Source organism: Micropterus salmoides, unplaced genomic scaffold (assembly GCF_014851395.1).
Source record: "Micropterus salmoides isolate LMB-PRFRI ecotype aquatic unplaced genomic scaffold, ASM1485139v1 Ms_hic_scaffold_18, whole genome shotgun sequence".
NCBI lineage: Eukaryota > Metazoa > Chordata > Actinopteri > Centrarchiformes > Centrarchidae > Micropterus > Micropterus salmoides.
Window position 1 is genome coordinate 22,500,500 of NW_024040928.1, and position 17,786 is coordinate 22,518,285.

Sequence of the window (17,786 nt, forward strand, 5' to 3'; positions counted from 1 at the left end):
TGTCTCTCCGCCCAGTGCTTGAGTCTGGACTGGAAGATAACAGTGGAAACTGGGCAGGGTCTGCGTGCACATGAAAGCAGCCTCGATGCGTGCGCAGTGTGTGCTTTCTCTTTTGAGAGATGTGAAGGCTTGCGAGGCTTCAACTGCGCTTAACTTCGACCTGCTGTGACATTCCTGGTTCTTGTGGGCGTTGCTGCGCTGATAGCTACCGGCGACGTTGCTCAACTTTGGGAAGTAGGGGGATCTGTTGTGAGAGCTGAGAAGGAATGCGCGGGGTTGATGTCTATTCCTCTTGTGTTTTTTCTCCTCGGAACAGTGTCGTGACTTCGGTCAACCTGCGGTGTCCATCAGCGTTATCGGATCTACGCGTGCACACGACAGTAGCCTGACCATGCAGCATGATGTGCAGTGGCAGCTCTGCCTCTAACAGCCCGCTTACCTGTGTTGAAACGGAGCAAGGTTGCACGTCGTGCCTGTGCAGAAGCTCCATGAGTAGCCGCCGCGCGTAACGCTGGCTCTCCATGGAGGACTGCTGGAGAAGCCGCTCATCACAACCCACACTTTAAGACAGTGAGTGACACTTGAAACAAGATGAGTCAGGACCAGGACGGGATATCTTTACCGGTGCCTTGCTTCGGTGCTCGTCCCGGCACAGAGAACATCTGCGGTGAAAGCTCGAGCAGCAGCGGTGGTGGTGTTGGCGGCTCCTTCGGGATCCCCGCAGCTGGGACTTTCTGGCACGACTCGGTGGTCGGCGGCGGGGGGCTCAGCCCGAGCGCCGACAGTTGTCCGATGGACGGCGGGGGCTTGCTCTCCACCGGGAAGTCGTGCAAAAGCAGACCTGTGACGGTGGCCTATGTGGTAAACGGTGAGGCGAGCCAGCAGAATAACGCTGAGAGCATGGCCCTGCAGTGTCTGAAGGACGCCTGCGATACGGTGGGCAGCAAGCTGGAGACGGTGAACTTTGGTAAACTGGACTTCGGGGAGACCACGGTGCTGGACCGCTTCTACAATGCAGGTTAGTCAAATGAAGGCAGCCTAATCCAAACCAGCTTCCGTTAAATTCAGAAATACAAGTGACTTGACAGGATATAAATATTTTGTGATAACTTATTCTGGTCAAACTTTATCCTAAATGCTGCCTATTGGGATTTCTAGATCAATCCTGCAAATGCAGTACATATGATTTAACCTAGTCTTTGCTATCCATTATAATGATTAAACTATAAGATCAGGAGTTCTTAGTGAGAGTCAGTCACCCCTGAAGTGCGATTACTTAATACTTTCTGGGTTTAAAGGCCACGCCCTCACCTCTTGGAAGCTGTCAGCCTGCAGGACAGGTTGCCCTGAGCTTCCTAAACACAATACACAGCTCTGCCTGTCGGGACTTGAGGCTGCATGCAGCCTCCATGTCACAGTTATTTCCACACTGTTCTGAGCAAAGCTGGAACTCATTGAGCAAAAAGAGTAGCATTGGGGTTGTTTAATTTGCTGCACAAATGTGGGGGTGATTGTTATACCCACCCCCACCCCGCAGTTTCCCCCTTCCATTGTGCACTTCCAGTATTGTGTCATGTGTGAGTGTCATGGGTTGAGCCATGAGGCTGAACTTTCCACTGGAATCTACGAGCAGAGAAACAAACTTGAACCCTCTGACTGAAAGAACTTTCTCCCCTCTTATTAATACTGTGTAGCAGTTGGCTGGAAATGTTCAGTTGTATAATAAACATAGAAAAAAGGGTCTGGAAAGTAGACCTTTCAGGGGTTGTGGTCAAATAAAAAGCAGCTGTAAAGGACTGTCCAGCCAGCTTGTGGAGGTGCCAGGAACAGCAGCCAGATATTTGGTATCAGGATTTTGTTCAACAGATACTGCAGAAATAAAACGACACCACCCAGATACCTTTGACTGCTGCTAAGAACCACAACGTCTTTTAAAGACCAACACCTTAGCAAGTACCACAATATAAGTGCCATGGATGAAAGTAGGTTTCATCAAACCTGATGAATTCACTGGGTCAAACTCTAAATGCAACTTTATTAGCACAGTGCTAAAAAAGCGAAAATGTGAAAACTTGTGGTCTATTTTTTTTCTGAGCATGTCTAAGGCCTAAAAATGCAAGGACGGCTATTGAAAGTAAATTCTGGGTGTTCAAAATACAGAACAGGCATAAATAGTTTTGACAGGGATGGAATTTACCAGGAAGCCTTGTCTTATTGTGATGTGGAGGTCATATGACTTCTAGGTAAACAAGGTGTAACTTTAATATATAGTTTATTGATGCTTTACCGTTCAGTTGCCAAGGTATGAACAATCTCTCTGCCTGTTGAATAATTTATTAAGTCAATAATATGAAGGCAAAGAGTTTCTCACGTCCTAATAAACCATCAGGTGTGCAGTCATAAGTGGAAGTAACCATCAATCATTGGTAATAAAATCGAGACTGAAGTTAGAAATGGTAAAAACATACTAATAATCTTTAACTGATCTATAAAGATCTATGAAGTTGAACCTCGATGTCTACACACTTTGCAAGCTCGTTTGACTATTTTGAGAATCAATTGTTTCATTCTGTTTTCAGGCAAAAATGTCAGCTTTTAAAATGCAAAAACTTACAGTTGTCCTCTTTCATTTGTGATAGTACACTGAATCTCTTAAGATATCATAAAATAATCATGAGTTACAGCCCTAGCCCAGTTTTAACCCCAGATGCCTTTGAACTCCAAATCACTAATAAGTTCTTATTGGGAATGTAAATTTTTTTTTATAGAAATTACCTCGCTGAGATAAAAAGTAAAGGAGTGTCCTGGCAAAGACAGAAGCCCCACATGGCAAGAAGCAGACTGAATGTTTTTCCTGTGTTGGAAAGTAGTGGAAAATATTTACAAGAATGTCCAAATGGGGTGACTGATGCTAAACTTCAATGCAGTAAATCTATTTTACCAACATCAGTCCATCAGAGTCCTTCATGGCAAAAGCGTAACAGTGAAACCAGATTACATAGTTCTTCTTCAACACAAAACAGACTTACTGTTTGTCATAACATCATGTCATTAGTTGTACAAACACGTCAAGTTCTCTTTTCATTTTTTCATTTGGTCGTCTTCCTCTGAACTACTTTGGAATTTTCTCATAATTCACATGGGAGGGCAGAGGCATTTTTCCCAGAAGCATGCTGCTGTATTTGCTGCTCAAACACACACTGCATCATCCTCTTCCTGCACAACTGTGTACCAGAGATGAAAGCCAGACAACATAAACCTTTAAACAATGAGCCTAGAGACAGACTGGAACCTTGTGGGTCCCTGTTAATTTTGGAAAGATGATTTTCCAGATTCCAATACAATGAGAAGCTCTTCCTAACTGTTCTTAAATGTCATCCTCACATGAGACTGTTGACAAAGAGGACATTTGGCTGAGAGATTGCAGAGGCTGATTGCCTAACCTTTGGTCACTGGAAATGTTAGGATAAATGTAGATGCAAACTTTTTGCCAACAATAATTACTAACCACATCTAATCATTTGGGGTTTTGTTCATTACAGCCCAGCTATTGATAACAGATTCTGTTCCTGGAGTCAGACTTCAAATCTGAAGCCATATTGATCATGTGTAGTTTAAAGCATCAGAGAGTGTAGCCTGCATTATTTCATGTCGTATTTGAGTTGTGTAACATAAAATAAGAAGAGTTTTCTGCCCATGTTATCCCTGCCTGTAGAACTTAATAAATGTAGTATAGTTGCAGCAACAGAGTCTAATGATGATAACCAGTGAAACTGTTAACCCACCTGCAGACAATTCATGTCTGCTGCGGTGAGTGGTTCCTTCCAGTGGTCTCAAAGAGAAGCTTTTTTTCTAGGTCACAAAAAGAAGCAGCTAAGATCGATACACTTGCAAGCATCTGTCATAGCTGCTGTTTCAGTCCTCCGTCTCTCGCATGACTCATTGGAAGTCATTGTTTTAATTTATCTAAGCCTAACTGTAGAACCCCAGAACTAACCACTGTTCACCATTGAATGCACCTGTTTACTGACAATGAACTGCAGAGGGAGAATTAACTGCTGTCAGCTTGGTCTGTTAGCTGGATTCAGGATTTCCCTTGCGCCTCTTAAATCTTGTCAAGGAGTTCAAATGTCTTGTGAATGGCAGTTTTCCTAGTTGGAGAAACAACCAAACCAATCAACAGCCTTTGTAGGTAGGAAAAATGATCATGACATAATCTAATGGCGCCGGTCCCAGAATCTAAATTAGTATCCAAACAAAAAAGGCAACACATTTGGATGTAATTGAAGCTAGCTGAGGCTATTTGAAAATTTCTGACTTAAAGCTCTGAAATCAGTTTTTCTTCTTCAGATAAAAAGAAAAAAAGTGATTTAATTGGCCGTCTGGTACTAGAGACAATGAGAGGAGGATATAGTGCTTACAATTGTTTCTCCCTTAATCACCTTAATAGAGTAAGTAAAATAAGATGAGAGATTTGGATTGATGGCTGTGTGTACTGCAACAGTAGTACTACATAGTTAAGTAGGCTTGCTTGATATGTTTCAAATGATATATTACTTCTATCACCGTGACAATTGCCAAGCTTGCTGCTCCTAGCCACCACTGCAACTTTTGTATAATCTGTAAACAACATAAAAATACGGATTTATCTGTCAGGGATCCTCCTGAACAGAAAGCAGCTCATAAGAAGATAATGTCAGACTGAATAAAGGAGTGAAAACCAAATTAAAATTCATACTGATGCATATTGACATTCTGATGCTGCTAGAAACAGATCCAACGAAAGCAATAATAAACTACTTTCTCCTGAAATATTAAAAAGGACATTCATGATGAGATGGTTGCTAATGCACTGGATTTCTTTATGAAACATAGTTGAATGATGGAAACCAACACATGTAATTTGTGTGGCATTGAATAACCCATTTCAAAGCACCACTTGTTATGTTAAAAATGCAGCAGTTAAAGGATAATTTTGGTATTTGTAAGTCTGGGCCCTATTTTCAAATATTTTGGTGTCAAAATGTTGAAATCCGTGCATTAGATGGCTTCAGCCACTGCAGCCGCAAACCGGTAACATCATGGAAAGGATCCCTACAAGTGACTCCCGGTGACACCCTTTGTTTTTAACAGAAAACTGTCTTGCTCAAAGATAATCATCGCTCTGAAATCTCATGAGAGACAAGTTGTTGCATGGAGACGACAGTTGAAACGTGAGTCAGAGTTGGAGATAAGAGCTTAACTTAGGAAATATAGTCTTTCTAGCAGCTCCTGTATGGACACAACAAAGTCCTCTCTCTCGTTTCCTGCAGGAACTTGCCTCTCACAAGATTTCAGAACAAGAATTGTCTTTGAGGGAGACTTCTGTTTCTGGTTAAAAACAAAGGGTGTCACCGGGAGTCACTTGTAGGGATTCTGAAATTTTGGCCCCAAACAAATACGTTGCAGCCACCACAGTCCTTTCACAGCTGCCAGCTGAAGCCATCTACTGCACAGATTTCAAAACGTTTTTGTACCTGCTAGTAATTTTGACAACAAAATATGTGAAAATAGGACCTAGTTTTAAAAATAACAAAATTATCCTTTTGAAATTGAATTTATAAGGGATTAATTATAAGACTACAGACTTGTGCTGTTCCACCTGTATTAGAAGGTTGGTTATTTGGCCATTGCTATGGTATGCAGAGCATTATCTCTTCAGTTAATCATTGCACTGCATCCACAAAAAGTGCTTCATTGCTGTGTATTTTTTAGAGAGAGCACAATGGGTTTTCGAACAATTCCCGAGGACTTTGAAAGCAGCTTTGCCTCAGTCTGTGTGTTTGCCACCTCTTGCTTTGTGCTGAGCGCTTGACTCCACTGCTCGCCACTCCAACACAGATACAACTCACAAATTGTTTTCAGACTGCCCACTTAAGTTTTTTACTTTGGGGTAATATTTTGAAAGGCTGACGGAAGCACATTGTTGAACTCTGAGGGGAAGCAGTCATGAGTTAAAGAGTTTGCAAGCATCTTAGCCATTACAGCATCACTAAACGCAAAGAAAACAGACAGACTCTTGTCTCATAACTGTCTGCAAACCATGCCTATTTTGTGGAGCAGTTCATAACCGGACAGTGGAGAGTTAAATAAAAGTGGATGGAGCAACACAGCAAACATTAGCTTCCTCCATTTTGGACTCTCCAGCTCTGTTTCCTCATAGGGCAACACTGTCAAGATGGCATGCCATTGGACAGTTGGTGGTGAAATTGTGTCAGAGTTCACGAAAGTTAAAGGATTTAAGCAATTCAATTGAAATTAATGTATTTTGTTGTTTTAATTGCTGGCTTGGTCGGGTCTTGACTGGCTTGGTCTCAGTGTGAAGAAAGCATGGAGCTCATATACTTCCTTAATGAAGTCCTGCTATAGGAAGCTTAAACTTATATTTATGGCACTTTTCCATTACCAGTACCAGCTCAACTTGAATCGACTCCGACTCGGTTTGGCTGTGTCCGTTTTCCATTGCAGATAGTACCCAGAGACAGTACCCCTCAATGTAGCTGGTTGTCATAGCGACGTCACACACAACTGCCAAGACGTAATGTTAAATGCGACACACACACCAGCGACCCAAACACAACTGTCTCTTTATTTAAGTTAAAATGTTTCAACCTTACTCAGAATGTAAAAACAAAAGCGATAAGAAAACCTTACAGCTGTGTTTTCCTCTGCCATTGTTGCTGCAGCAGTGTCTGTGACGGTGGGACCAGAGGGCTCTCTGAGCGGGCGGCTGGCCGGCCTTGGGAGCTCCTCCTGCGTGATGGTGCAGGCTTCCCCCGCAGCCATTTGTGGAGCTCCTCAACTCCGAAAACTTTCAAGCACATTTTTGTTCTGACATCACTTTTCATAAAACTGTCAATATTCGAAATCTACACAGTTGATTTCTCACCTCAGAACTTCTCCTAAGTGGATTTAGTGATGAAATTGCATACGAAAATTGTAAAATATAAAACTTTTGCTGGCCTCTGTCCGGCACGGGCAATGATGATGCAGTGAATAGTGACGATTCTCTACCAATCAGTAGTCTGCCGTGTTTTCACGTCACATTGTGGTATTGTGATACCAAGAAAAGTACCTGGAAGAAGGTATAGGTACAACTTTTCCACAATGGAAAACCAAACAAAGGCGAGTCAAGTTGAGTCGAGCTGGTACTATGCAGTGGAAAAGGGGCTTTAGTGACTTAACGAATATAGATTAATTTTATACCAGTTTCTATATGTTCGATTTGGTGTTATTTGACGTTTTCTTCTATCTTAATAAGTAAAACACATAAAATCTCAACAGTAGACACACACAGGGCCCAGATGTAATCCTTCCACAGCTGGCGAGGTCATACTATGTTCAGTGTCAACACCGCAGGGCGTCAGCTGACTGCTTCTTGTTCAGAGCGTCTCGGGATCCACCAGCATAAGTAAACTTCCAACAGGGAGGCAGCCCTGCTCTGAAATCCCATCAGCTGGCCCTAAGTTGTTTATCCTCCCTCCTGTTTACTCTGCATGCTTGGCTGGCTGTCAAAGAGCGCAAGGTCAGAAAGAATTAGCCCACAGGCCACTCATTGGCATCTGGGGAAAAGTGACTTCACCTCGGTGGGAGGGGTAGACTGTAGACAGAACCACAATGTTAGTGAGGGAAGGTTTCATGCTGATACAAGCTGATATTTCTCAACAGGAAGTATTGTGTAGACACATCGGAAGCTAGCGGCTAACTGTCGTAGGTTGTCAGGTTTTTTGCTTTTGCATCTTTTTGCGTGTTTTAGTGCAGACTAATATATGCAGTATTTCAACTTCAAACATTCTGTTAAGAGGTTTGTCTTCATATACTCTTAACATGTTGTAAGTGTAGTTTACTGTTGGATAAACCCCAGGGTAAATCTCTTAAATGCTCTGCAGAAAATTGACAGGAGGTGGAGAAGCGGTGCATCAAAGCTCCCTTTCAGGTCTTATCGGGGGTTCATTCGAGGTGAAAGGCAACAGGAGTGGGAAGCCAGCGTCTTTAGAAAGCAGTGGAGGGTGAGAGAGAGTGATCCATTTACCAGTGTGACGATAAGGTACCAGTAAGCAGTCAGTGGCTCTACATACCTGGAAAGATCTGTAGAATTACTCTGTTGTATGGGCACTCGTCTGTGAAAAATATATCTGAAGCAGTAAGCGTACAGTGATATGTACAAGATGAGGGAAATTGAAATCCTTTTGATTTAAAGGGGAAACATTTAAACAATAGAGCTGAAAAACAAACACTGGGGATGCATTTGTGGTCTAATCACAGAAACTTTAGGAGAAGCAATGATACAACTTTCTCTAGCAACTCTTTATCAGGTTACTGAATTGTTGTTTTTTCATCTATTTAATGCAACAAGTTCTCAATCATTCCATGCGTTTACCTGCAATCTACAGTATCTAATAATAAGGTTGTAACCAGGCTCCAGTTGACAAGAGGTGTTTTACCCATTGGTCTTTACAACGCTCTTCTCACGTATGCAGCTTTAGGCTGGTTTATTTCAGTGTTTTGATTCTGCAAATTCACCGCAAAGGTCACAGAGTGAAGTTGATACAAAACTGTGTGTTTTGATGAAAGTAAAACATGTGTGGTTGTGGGAAGGAGAAAAGTCTTTGTTAGGTGGGGACAGAAAAACTTTTTCATTTGACTATTTAAAGATATCTGGTGTTAAGGGCAGAGTTATCTCCTTTTTAACTCTCATACTTTGAAAACTGTTGTGTGGGCTGCCAGTGCCCCTCTGGATATGAACCCAACTTTCTAGCAAATTTTTAAACTCTGGTTATTTTAGGGAAGTTACTGCAAATCATTGTAACCCATTCTTGAAATGATTACCATAATGTAGTTATTAAGTTATCTGTTCATGTAAACACAGAAAATGTATTGTTGTCTGAGTGGAAACAGTAGAGAGAGAGATGTAGGGCTTAAATGTGTTGTGCAGTGCCAGAAAAAAAGGTTGTGGTAATAAAATGGACAGTAAGTTGTGAATATTTGTCATAAATCATGAGAAAAATGGGAGAATTTTGACCACGGTGTTATGTTTCATTGTAGGCAGACTCAGGAGCGGACACAGAACACAACAGGAAGTAGTAAAAAGTAACACTGTTTATTAATAAATGATCTTTTGGTGAGGTGGCATGCAAGACTGAGGATGGCGGGAGGCAGGCTGGCTAGCGATGGCGTGGTCCAGCTGGCGATTAGCAGACGTGGTGGGAGATGAGTGATGAAGACCGGGTGTAAGCACAAGAATCCTGAAGCACAGGAAAAACACACATTAGGAGAAAAACACTAGAAACGAATCACATAAATACTCAAGAGAAGACACTAGTGACAAGGGGGCCAAGTATACTCTATCACAGAAGGTTAGGAACAATCTGGCGATGAGTAGCAAAAAACCAGGAGTAGTTAATCAGGTAAGACGATCCGCAAGGTGCCTGGAATGTAGCCCCTCCCAGAACACACACACATGCACCAAGACAGACAAGGAAGCGGGAGAAACCTGGGAAAACACAGAAAAAACACCAGGGTCGCAGCACTGGCCAACACCCAAGAGGAAACCATTGGGAGGGTTGGCAAGTATGTCTGACATGTGCAAGCTAACATTCTCACAATGTCAATGCTAACATGTTGATTCACTGACATTGACATTGTCATCCCTACAGAAATCTGAAGGTCAAATAATCCTTCAAAACCTCAGCAAGCAACATCATACACTGACATCTGACACAGTTTTAGGAGTTGGTCAAAAATACCAAGAAATCCTATGTGGAGATTTAGCTCAGCCATACAGGTGTGATGTTTCTGCTTTTTCAGATTTAAAACTTCTGTTCCACTGATTAGGGTGTTCAGGTGAATTTCTAAACTACTTCCTGTGCAGCTTTATTTCAATACAGATTTCTTTTGCAAATAAACACAACTGTTCCTCAATTCTGTCATGTGAAGTAACAGAGATAAGATTGACACATTGTTCACTTGGCATAAATACAAATCCCTCTTGTTTCAGTGAAGCAGGAAGTAAATCCAGTAGGCAAGTCAGGGCAAATTTCACAGCAGCACGGGTTTCTCCCACTGTGTTTGTCAGACGTGGATGAATTCACACTCTGTTCTCAGCTCTTTCCGTTTGGGCCTATGGCACCGCAGTTTGTAAAATCTCTCTGTGTGTGTGAAAAGGCAACAAAGTGGAGCAAAGGTAAAAAAAGGCCAGTCTGCCAGGAGAACGGTGCAACTGGTTGGTCTCATTTCCTGCATTGTGGTGTTTCCAGGGTTTTTTTCGAGAACATGTACGTCTAAAAATAAAGGGAGCATTAATCTCTCTGCTGGGCATGGCATCTAAACTACAGAATAACCATTGTGTAGTATTTCCGATATTATCCTCTGGGAGTAGCGATGTGTATTTAGACAGAAATGTTCAGTTGATAGACTTGTATGGTGTTTATCTTTCATTCCCAGGGTTGTAATTTTGGGAGAATGCCTCTATTGGCTGTTTATACATTGTGTGGCTTTTTGCCCTCATGTAGTTGAACCTGATATAGAATTAAATATAGATGTTTGATCACTTCCAGAGACAATTTCCACTATGCCTTTCAGTTAACAGAAACACATGTGCAGATAGATATTCGATGTGTTCCAGACCTACCTGAATACATTTTTAACCCGAGTTTGTATTTGTTTGTTACCCGTTCTTCTGTTAATTGAAAGTGTGCTGAAGGAGCAGTTGGCATGGTCAAGGAGCAAAGAAAAAAAACAGCAAGAGTAAAAATGACATTCCGCCTGAGTAATGGAGTCTCCCTGTGGGACAAAAATGCACCACCTTGTTTGTACCAGGAACTGTTGCAATGCTAGTTTCTTTGATCTTGATTTCCAGCAAAATCTGCAAAAATCTGATAATCTGTGTCATGACATGCTTTGAACAGAACGTGCTTCCCAAAGAACACAAAAACAACAATTTAATCAGATTTTTTTTGTAGCAAAACCAGGACGTCATCCTGCACAGCTGTTTTCATGTCCTTTGAAACAAGTCTCAAAATCTCAAGTCTTTTAAAGCAAGAAATGCTGGATGTAACATAGCTGTGTTTGTTTACAAGAAAACACAGGGGACAGTTTTAACTATGTCTGGAGTCCAAGTGTCAAGTTTGCAGCTCTTTTATCCTGCATGTCACTTCAACCTGAGAGCACTGAAATATCATCTGTTGCACAAGTACAAGAGGTAATCATCATGCAGCTGCTACAACACACAGGAACACAACCACCATGTTTGTGGAAATTTGGCAGAGACTTTGGACATTTTACTCTCTACGGTTTCTTTTTTAGGGGGAGGAAAAAGACTTCTTGAGTGTGGGAAATGATTTCCATTGGAGCTTGGAGACAGTAATCCCACTGTCTCTTTCTGTCCTCAGTGTGGGACAAGCTCCAGGGAAATCCTCCCACTGCACTCTGCTCCACTAACACAAGCCTTATTCCCTTCTGCTCCATTAACGATAAGGGGAAAAACCTCAACAGCAGCACACTGAGGGTTTCACTCATATCTTTTTTTCTTGCTGAGTCTCCATGGATACAACCTCTTTTGTGTAGTTGTTATGTAATTGATTGTAACAACAAGTGCTTTATTTACATACTGCACCTGTCCTGTTTCCACATACTCAGAGACATTGGCCCTTGAGTGACCAATGTAAACAGTGCTGTCGCAATGCAATTGCAGTGCTTTTAGCAGTGGATTGCGGTTACATTTTCATAAATATTAAGTGTTGATAGGCCAAAGTAAGGGTACATACCTACACAGGAAATCATTTTATCCTCCCCTTACCCTGCTAAGGAAAACAGATTATATAAAATATGCTGTTGCCAAGTGCGAATGGTAGAATAGTCATACACACTAAAAATAAATAAATAAATTACATTTTTAATAAGACTAGTAGAAAATTGGCTAACACTCATCTGAACACCTGGAATGGGTTTGTCAATTGTAAATATAAAAGTAGTTTCCAAGATTGGATAACACAGCAAGTAAAGATTTTTGAAAACCTCAAAATCTGCTGATTTGGGGGGAAAAGCTCAGTGTATTTTAAAGTCACCCCTCCCTCCCTGTACCTCTGGCAAAATATAAACAGTCCTTTTATCCCCTATTCAATGGAAATGTGAAGCTTGAAATCAAAATATTATAATAATTCGTTCTTGCTTTTACTACGTGTATGAAAAATTATATAGTTTTATTTTAGTTTCATATTATAGTTATCAATGTCTTTGTTTTATAATGTTTCCTTGTCTTGAATACTTTGCTGAAATAGTTTAATTAGTTAATCAATTGATTATGGGATCAACAGAAAATCAATCACAAACATTTATGATTTAACAATTGATTATTCGTGTCATTTAATAAGTATTAATGCTAAATATTTCGTTGTCACGTTGGCCCCCTTCAGTTAATGGAGCTGTCAGTATGCAATGTAAGCTGAAACTGAAGGAGGCTTTGTGATAAGGTTGAAAGCCCTTGTAAAAACTCTAGTAAGTGAACCTTTGAGTTTAGAGTTTAAAAAACACATGTTTTGAACTTCTATTCTCAAATCTGAAGATAAATCAAAAAAACATTGTTAGTGACAGGTGAACAAACAAACAAACATTCACTGCGGTGGACAATAAAGTTGTTATATTATGCATTTGCGTACATTGTATTTAGCTGTAGTGATCTGTAGTGGAGATGATGCTCGCGGTCACAGTGTTGTTTAAAGCTGAAGGCTGTCAGGAGCAACTGTTTGAATTTCTCAAATGCCCACACTCATTAAAATAGATTTCTTTGTGTCCAAATGTATGCTCTCCATTTGGCTCCGAGCACAGGAAAGAAAGACAAAAGACACCTAAAGTTGATGAAATAATCTATATCATCTTCAACAGTCTCTAGCCATTTAGATCCTGCTGGGATTATAATATTGAGCCAATCCACTCCTGAAGAAGAGCAACTGATGGAGGCACTCAGGGGAGGGCTGAGAAAGATCTATAAAGACGAACCAGTAGACATCACAACAATTAAATTCATCTCTCCACTCTCCGAGCTGCTCATCACCATTCGCCTCCCTCTCTCCTTCTCCCCCTCAGAGGCACCGCTCGGCCTGAGGAACCTGCAGCAACAGGCCGAGTGCTGCTGAAAGCCATACACTGTGCGAGAGTATTGAATTATTTTCCCTCCTCTGCTTTGAGCAGTAGGCGAGGGAATCAATTCAGTTTTGGTCAACAGTAGCAGGTCCAGCTGTAGGAGGTGTAGCAGGATTATCAGGGCATTGCTATGCATGTTTTGGTCTTGTTTTTTCAAGTTTGTCTTATCTCTCCCCCAGTGTAGATAGACATGGGTTTACTACTGATTTGAGGCGATTGCAGTGAGCACATGAGATCAGGTGGCAGGACCTGATCTCATGTGCTCTGATCCTGAACGGGAGGCTGGATGAAGTTACTCTGCTACTGGCTTTACGCAGCCTTCTGTCAACACTATGTTGGCAGGTCCGCTGTTACATTGGCATGCACTCAGCTGCAATTGCATTGGTAAGCAATCGCGACATCTGAATGCTCTCCAGAAACACTCAGATGCTCTGCTGTTGAATCAGGAAACATTTTATTTACTTCTGTGTTGTTTGTCTCCCATGAATTCAATATTATTGTCCTTAATGTAGCAAGAAGCCTATATGACTGGTAAAATGCAACACATTTTAGACATACCCTGTTATTACTGGAGAAGTGTGACATTTTGTTGTTGTGTATTCACAGCATGTCTACAGTGCTTTGAAGTGTGAAGCATTTCCCCTATTGGTTAGTTCAGTCATTTTTTTTTTTACTTTATTTATTCTGCAGAGCTGCACTGAGAGGAAGCCTCTCTTTTGCAGATTCACATTCACACCTGGAAGCTGCCCATACAACCGCAGCCTGGTCTGCTGGCCACTAAACCTCTGACCTCTAGCATCAACAAGGCTTTTTCGCCCACAGGACTGCCGCATACTGGATGCTGTTGGGGTTATGGGCCTTGCTCAAGGGCACCTCAGTGGTGGTAAATGAGGGAGGGCAAGCGCTTCTTGGTTTACTTTCCACACCCAGATTTTATCCTGCCAGTTTGGGGATTGAACCGGCGACCTCAAGCTCGCTTCTCTAACCTTTGGGCCACCACTGCCCCTCACCACTGTCATATAGTGAAACGCTCATTAGGATTATGTTCTCAGTCCTTACAAATGCAATGCAGTTTACGAGGAGTGTATTTAGCAGGTATAATGTTTACCATCTTAGTTTAGTGTGTTAGCATGCTAGCTTTGGCTTATTAACAAAGACAAAGTACAGCTGAGTTTGATATGTATAGTATAGTATATACACTCACCTAAAGGATTATTAGGAACACATACTAATACTGGGTTTGACCCCCTTTCGCCTTCAGAACTGCCTTAATTCTACGTGGCATTGATTCAACAAGGTGCTGAAAGCTTGACACTTGGCATTCTTTAGAAATGTTGGCCCATATTGATAGGATAGCATCTTGCAGTTGATGGAGATTTGTGGGATGCACATCCAGGGCACGAAGCTCCCGTTCCACCACATCCCAAAGATGCTCTATTGGGTTGAGATCTGGTGACTGTGGGGGCCATTTTAGTACAGTGAACTCATTGTCATGTTCAAGAAACCAATTTGAAATGATTCGAGCTTTGTGACATGGTGCATTATCCTGCTGGAAGTAGCCATCAGAGGATGGGTACATGGTGGCCATAAAGGGATGGACATGGTCAGAAACAATGCTCAGGTAGGCCGTGGCATTTAAACGATGCCCAATTGGCACTAAGGGGCCTAAAGTGTGCCAAGAAAACATCCCCCACACCATTACACTACCACCACCAGCCTGCACAGTGGTAACAAGGCATGATGGATCCATGTTCTCATTCTGTTTACGCCAAATTCTGACTCTACCATCTGAATGTCTCAACAGAAATCGAGACTGGCAACATTTTCCAGTCTTCAACTGTCCAATTTTGGTAAGCTCTTGCAAATTGTAGCCTCTTTTTCCTATTTGAAGTGGAGATGAGTGGTACCCGGTGGGGTCTTCTGCTGTTGTAGCCCATCCGACTCAAGGTTGTGCGTGTTGTGGCTTCACAAATGCTTTGCTGCATACCTCGGTTGTAACGAGTGGTTATTTCAGTCAAAGTTGCTCTTCTATCAGCTTGAATCAGTCGGCCCATTCTCCTCTGACCTCTAGCATCAACAAGGCTTTTTCGCCCACAGGACTGCCGCATTCTGGACGTTTTTCCCTTTTCACACCATTCTTTGTAAACCCTAGAAATGGTTGTGCATGAAAATCCCAGTAACTGAGCAGATTGTGAGATACTCAGACCGGCCCGTCTGGCACCAACAACCATGCCACGCTCAAAATTGCTTAAATCACCTTTCTTTCCCATTCTGACATTCAGTTTGGAGTTCAGGAGATTGTCTTGACCAGGACCACACCCCTAAATGCATTGAAGCAACTGCCATGTGATTGGTTGATTAGATAATTGCATTAATGAGAAATTGAACAGGTGTTCCTAATAATCCTTTAGGTGAGTGTATATATAAAAGAATTTTGTCATAAACAGCAGTATTTGACAAATTAAAATTTTGATCTAAGTGATCACCAAAGTTATTCAAATTCATCCTGAGGGGAACATGAATGTCTGAACAAAATATAGTGGCAATCCATTTAATTGTTTCACTCAAAAGCATACATGTCAACCTCATGGTAGCACTAGAGGAATGTCAGGGGATCACAGACATCACCAGGATTCATCCTCTGGGATCCATGAATGTCTGTACACAATTTCATAGCAATCCATCGAACAGTTTTTGAGATATTTCGGTCTGGAACAAAGGGGTGAACTGACAGACAGTCCGACATTGCCATCCATAGAGCCGTACCGCTAGCATGGCTAAAAATTACTCAAACTACTACTTGACTATCAAAACAGTTGCCAATTACTGATCAATTAATTTACTAACCATCTCAGCTCTGTAAATAAGATTTTATGGGACTTATCCAAGAACTACCTCCTTGCACTACAGCTACTACTAGGCTTTAAAGTCAAAATTCTGTCTTTGTAGCAAAAGCCAAACATCCTGCAGGAAATGAAGGATGAAGGTAGTTCTGTATTGCTAGACCTGTATTCAGCTCCCTGCTAAAGTCTTGAATGTGTTTTTCTTTTTAGTTTTTTATAGTGTTTAGTGTGTGTGCATCTAGACTGAAATACGCACTCCACACTGACGGTATTATATGCCACTAGTCAACTGTCGTCAGCTCTCAGGGGCTTTGTTGTAAGTAAAAAGTACTTATGAGAAGTGATTGCTCCTCGACTCTCCCAACAAGACTCACTTGTGTCTTTCCCTTTTTAAAAAAAAAATATGTGCACGTAGTAGGCTACCATCCTTATCATCACCTATATTAGCCCTGCCCAATGACAGTAAACCATGGTTCAGATGTATTCCTGAGAAGCAGATGAGGTTTCCGAGCAGAGCCATGCAAATTTACCTCACCCGAGTCATCAATGCAACCTTATTTTTTGTCAGAAAATGTAGCTGTGTGTTAACACTATTCAACACTAAAATCTCGTTAAGACGTAATATTGGTGGGGTCGTCTGCCAGCAGAGAAAAAAATCAGACAAACTCATCTTTTATTCATCAGCCAACCTGTGCTGTCTGGTAAGTAAGAGCACTGCAGAAGTTAATCAGCCTTTTCATTCTATGTATGCTTAGGATTGTTAAGTTTTGCAGTAAGATTTGGCATCATGTCGAAAGTGTTCCTTATCTTTCCAGTACAGGCCAGTTAGTCTTGGTTTGGACTAATGACACACAAGATGTCTGAAAATTCAGTGAGCCAGAATGTTGTGCGTGATTGTGATGATAGCATTGATAGAAATGCGTCACAGATATGGAAGTAACAAGTGGTTGTTAAGCAGAGGTCAGTAAGTGAGGATTAAGGTGTACTCTCCCTTTCGGCCTTATACGTCAGAAAGTGAAACCTAACTTCCTAACTCGATCACAGAGCACGCAGCCTGATGTGAAGATGCTGGCTGCTCATCCGGAGAACAAACCCCTCTTGATATTCCGCATCACTGCACTGAGCCGCAGAGCTTAAAATCCCTTATATCCTGTCCCCTGACTACTTGGCTGTAATGAAAATTTGAGGCTGTTTTTTCAAACCTTGTGTGGAGGAAGAGGTTGATGATGAGAACCTCTGAGGCCAGCTACAAGTACCTGTTTCCTGGTTGAATTTACATGTGCTGATGACGAGTGCGAGGATCTGCATGGCCCCTCATCACTGACAAAAGCTCTCCACCGCTACATCCAGCCAGCCTCTGATGGGCTTCTCTCTGCAGTGTTGTGTTGGCATGCAGCCACCAAGCCACTGAATTAGAGTGACTAAACTGTGCTTTCAAATTGTGAGCATTTACGTGGTCGCTTTGAGTAATTTGTTCTGATGGTCTTGTTAATGATCAACTATATGTGCTGATCAGCTCCTTTTAACGCTCAGATTGAATATTAAATATTATATTATATATGTTCAATATATTATATATAAAACAAGTTGCATTAATAGTTTTCTGGCCACTTTGGGGTGGTGAAACACAAAATTATCCCGTCATATATTTTATGGAGCCGTGTTGCCCATTTACACATCCAGCAGACATAACAGTAGCATTAATTTGGTGTCGTGTTTCTGGGCACCCAACAAATAGTAACTGCCGGTATTCACTCTCCTTTT

At 41.7% G+C, this 17,786-nt stretch overlaps 1 protein-coding gene across 2 annotated transcripts in view; it reads left to right on the forward strand.

Moving 5' to 3' along the window:
• Nucleotides 1–86: 86 nt before the first annotated feature.
• map3k5 (mitogen-activated protein kinase kinase kinase 5) overlaps nucleotides 87–17,786 on the forward strand; it is a 76,705-nt gene continuing 59,005 nt past the window's right edge. For both annotated transcript variants that reach the window (XM_038727809.1, XM_038727810.1), the window contains exon 1: nucleotides 87–1,018. In XM_038727809.1, coding sequence (XP_038583737.1) covers nucleotides 592–1,018 — 427 coding nt within the window. In that variant the 5' untranslated portion in view covers nucleotides 87–591. The remainder of the gene's footprint in view (nucleotides 1,019–17,786) is intronic.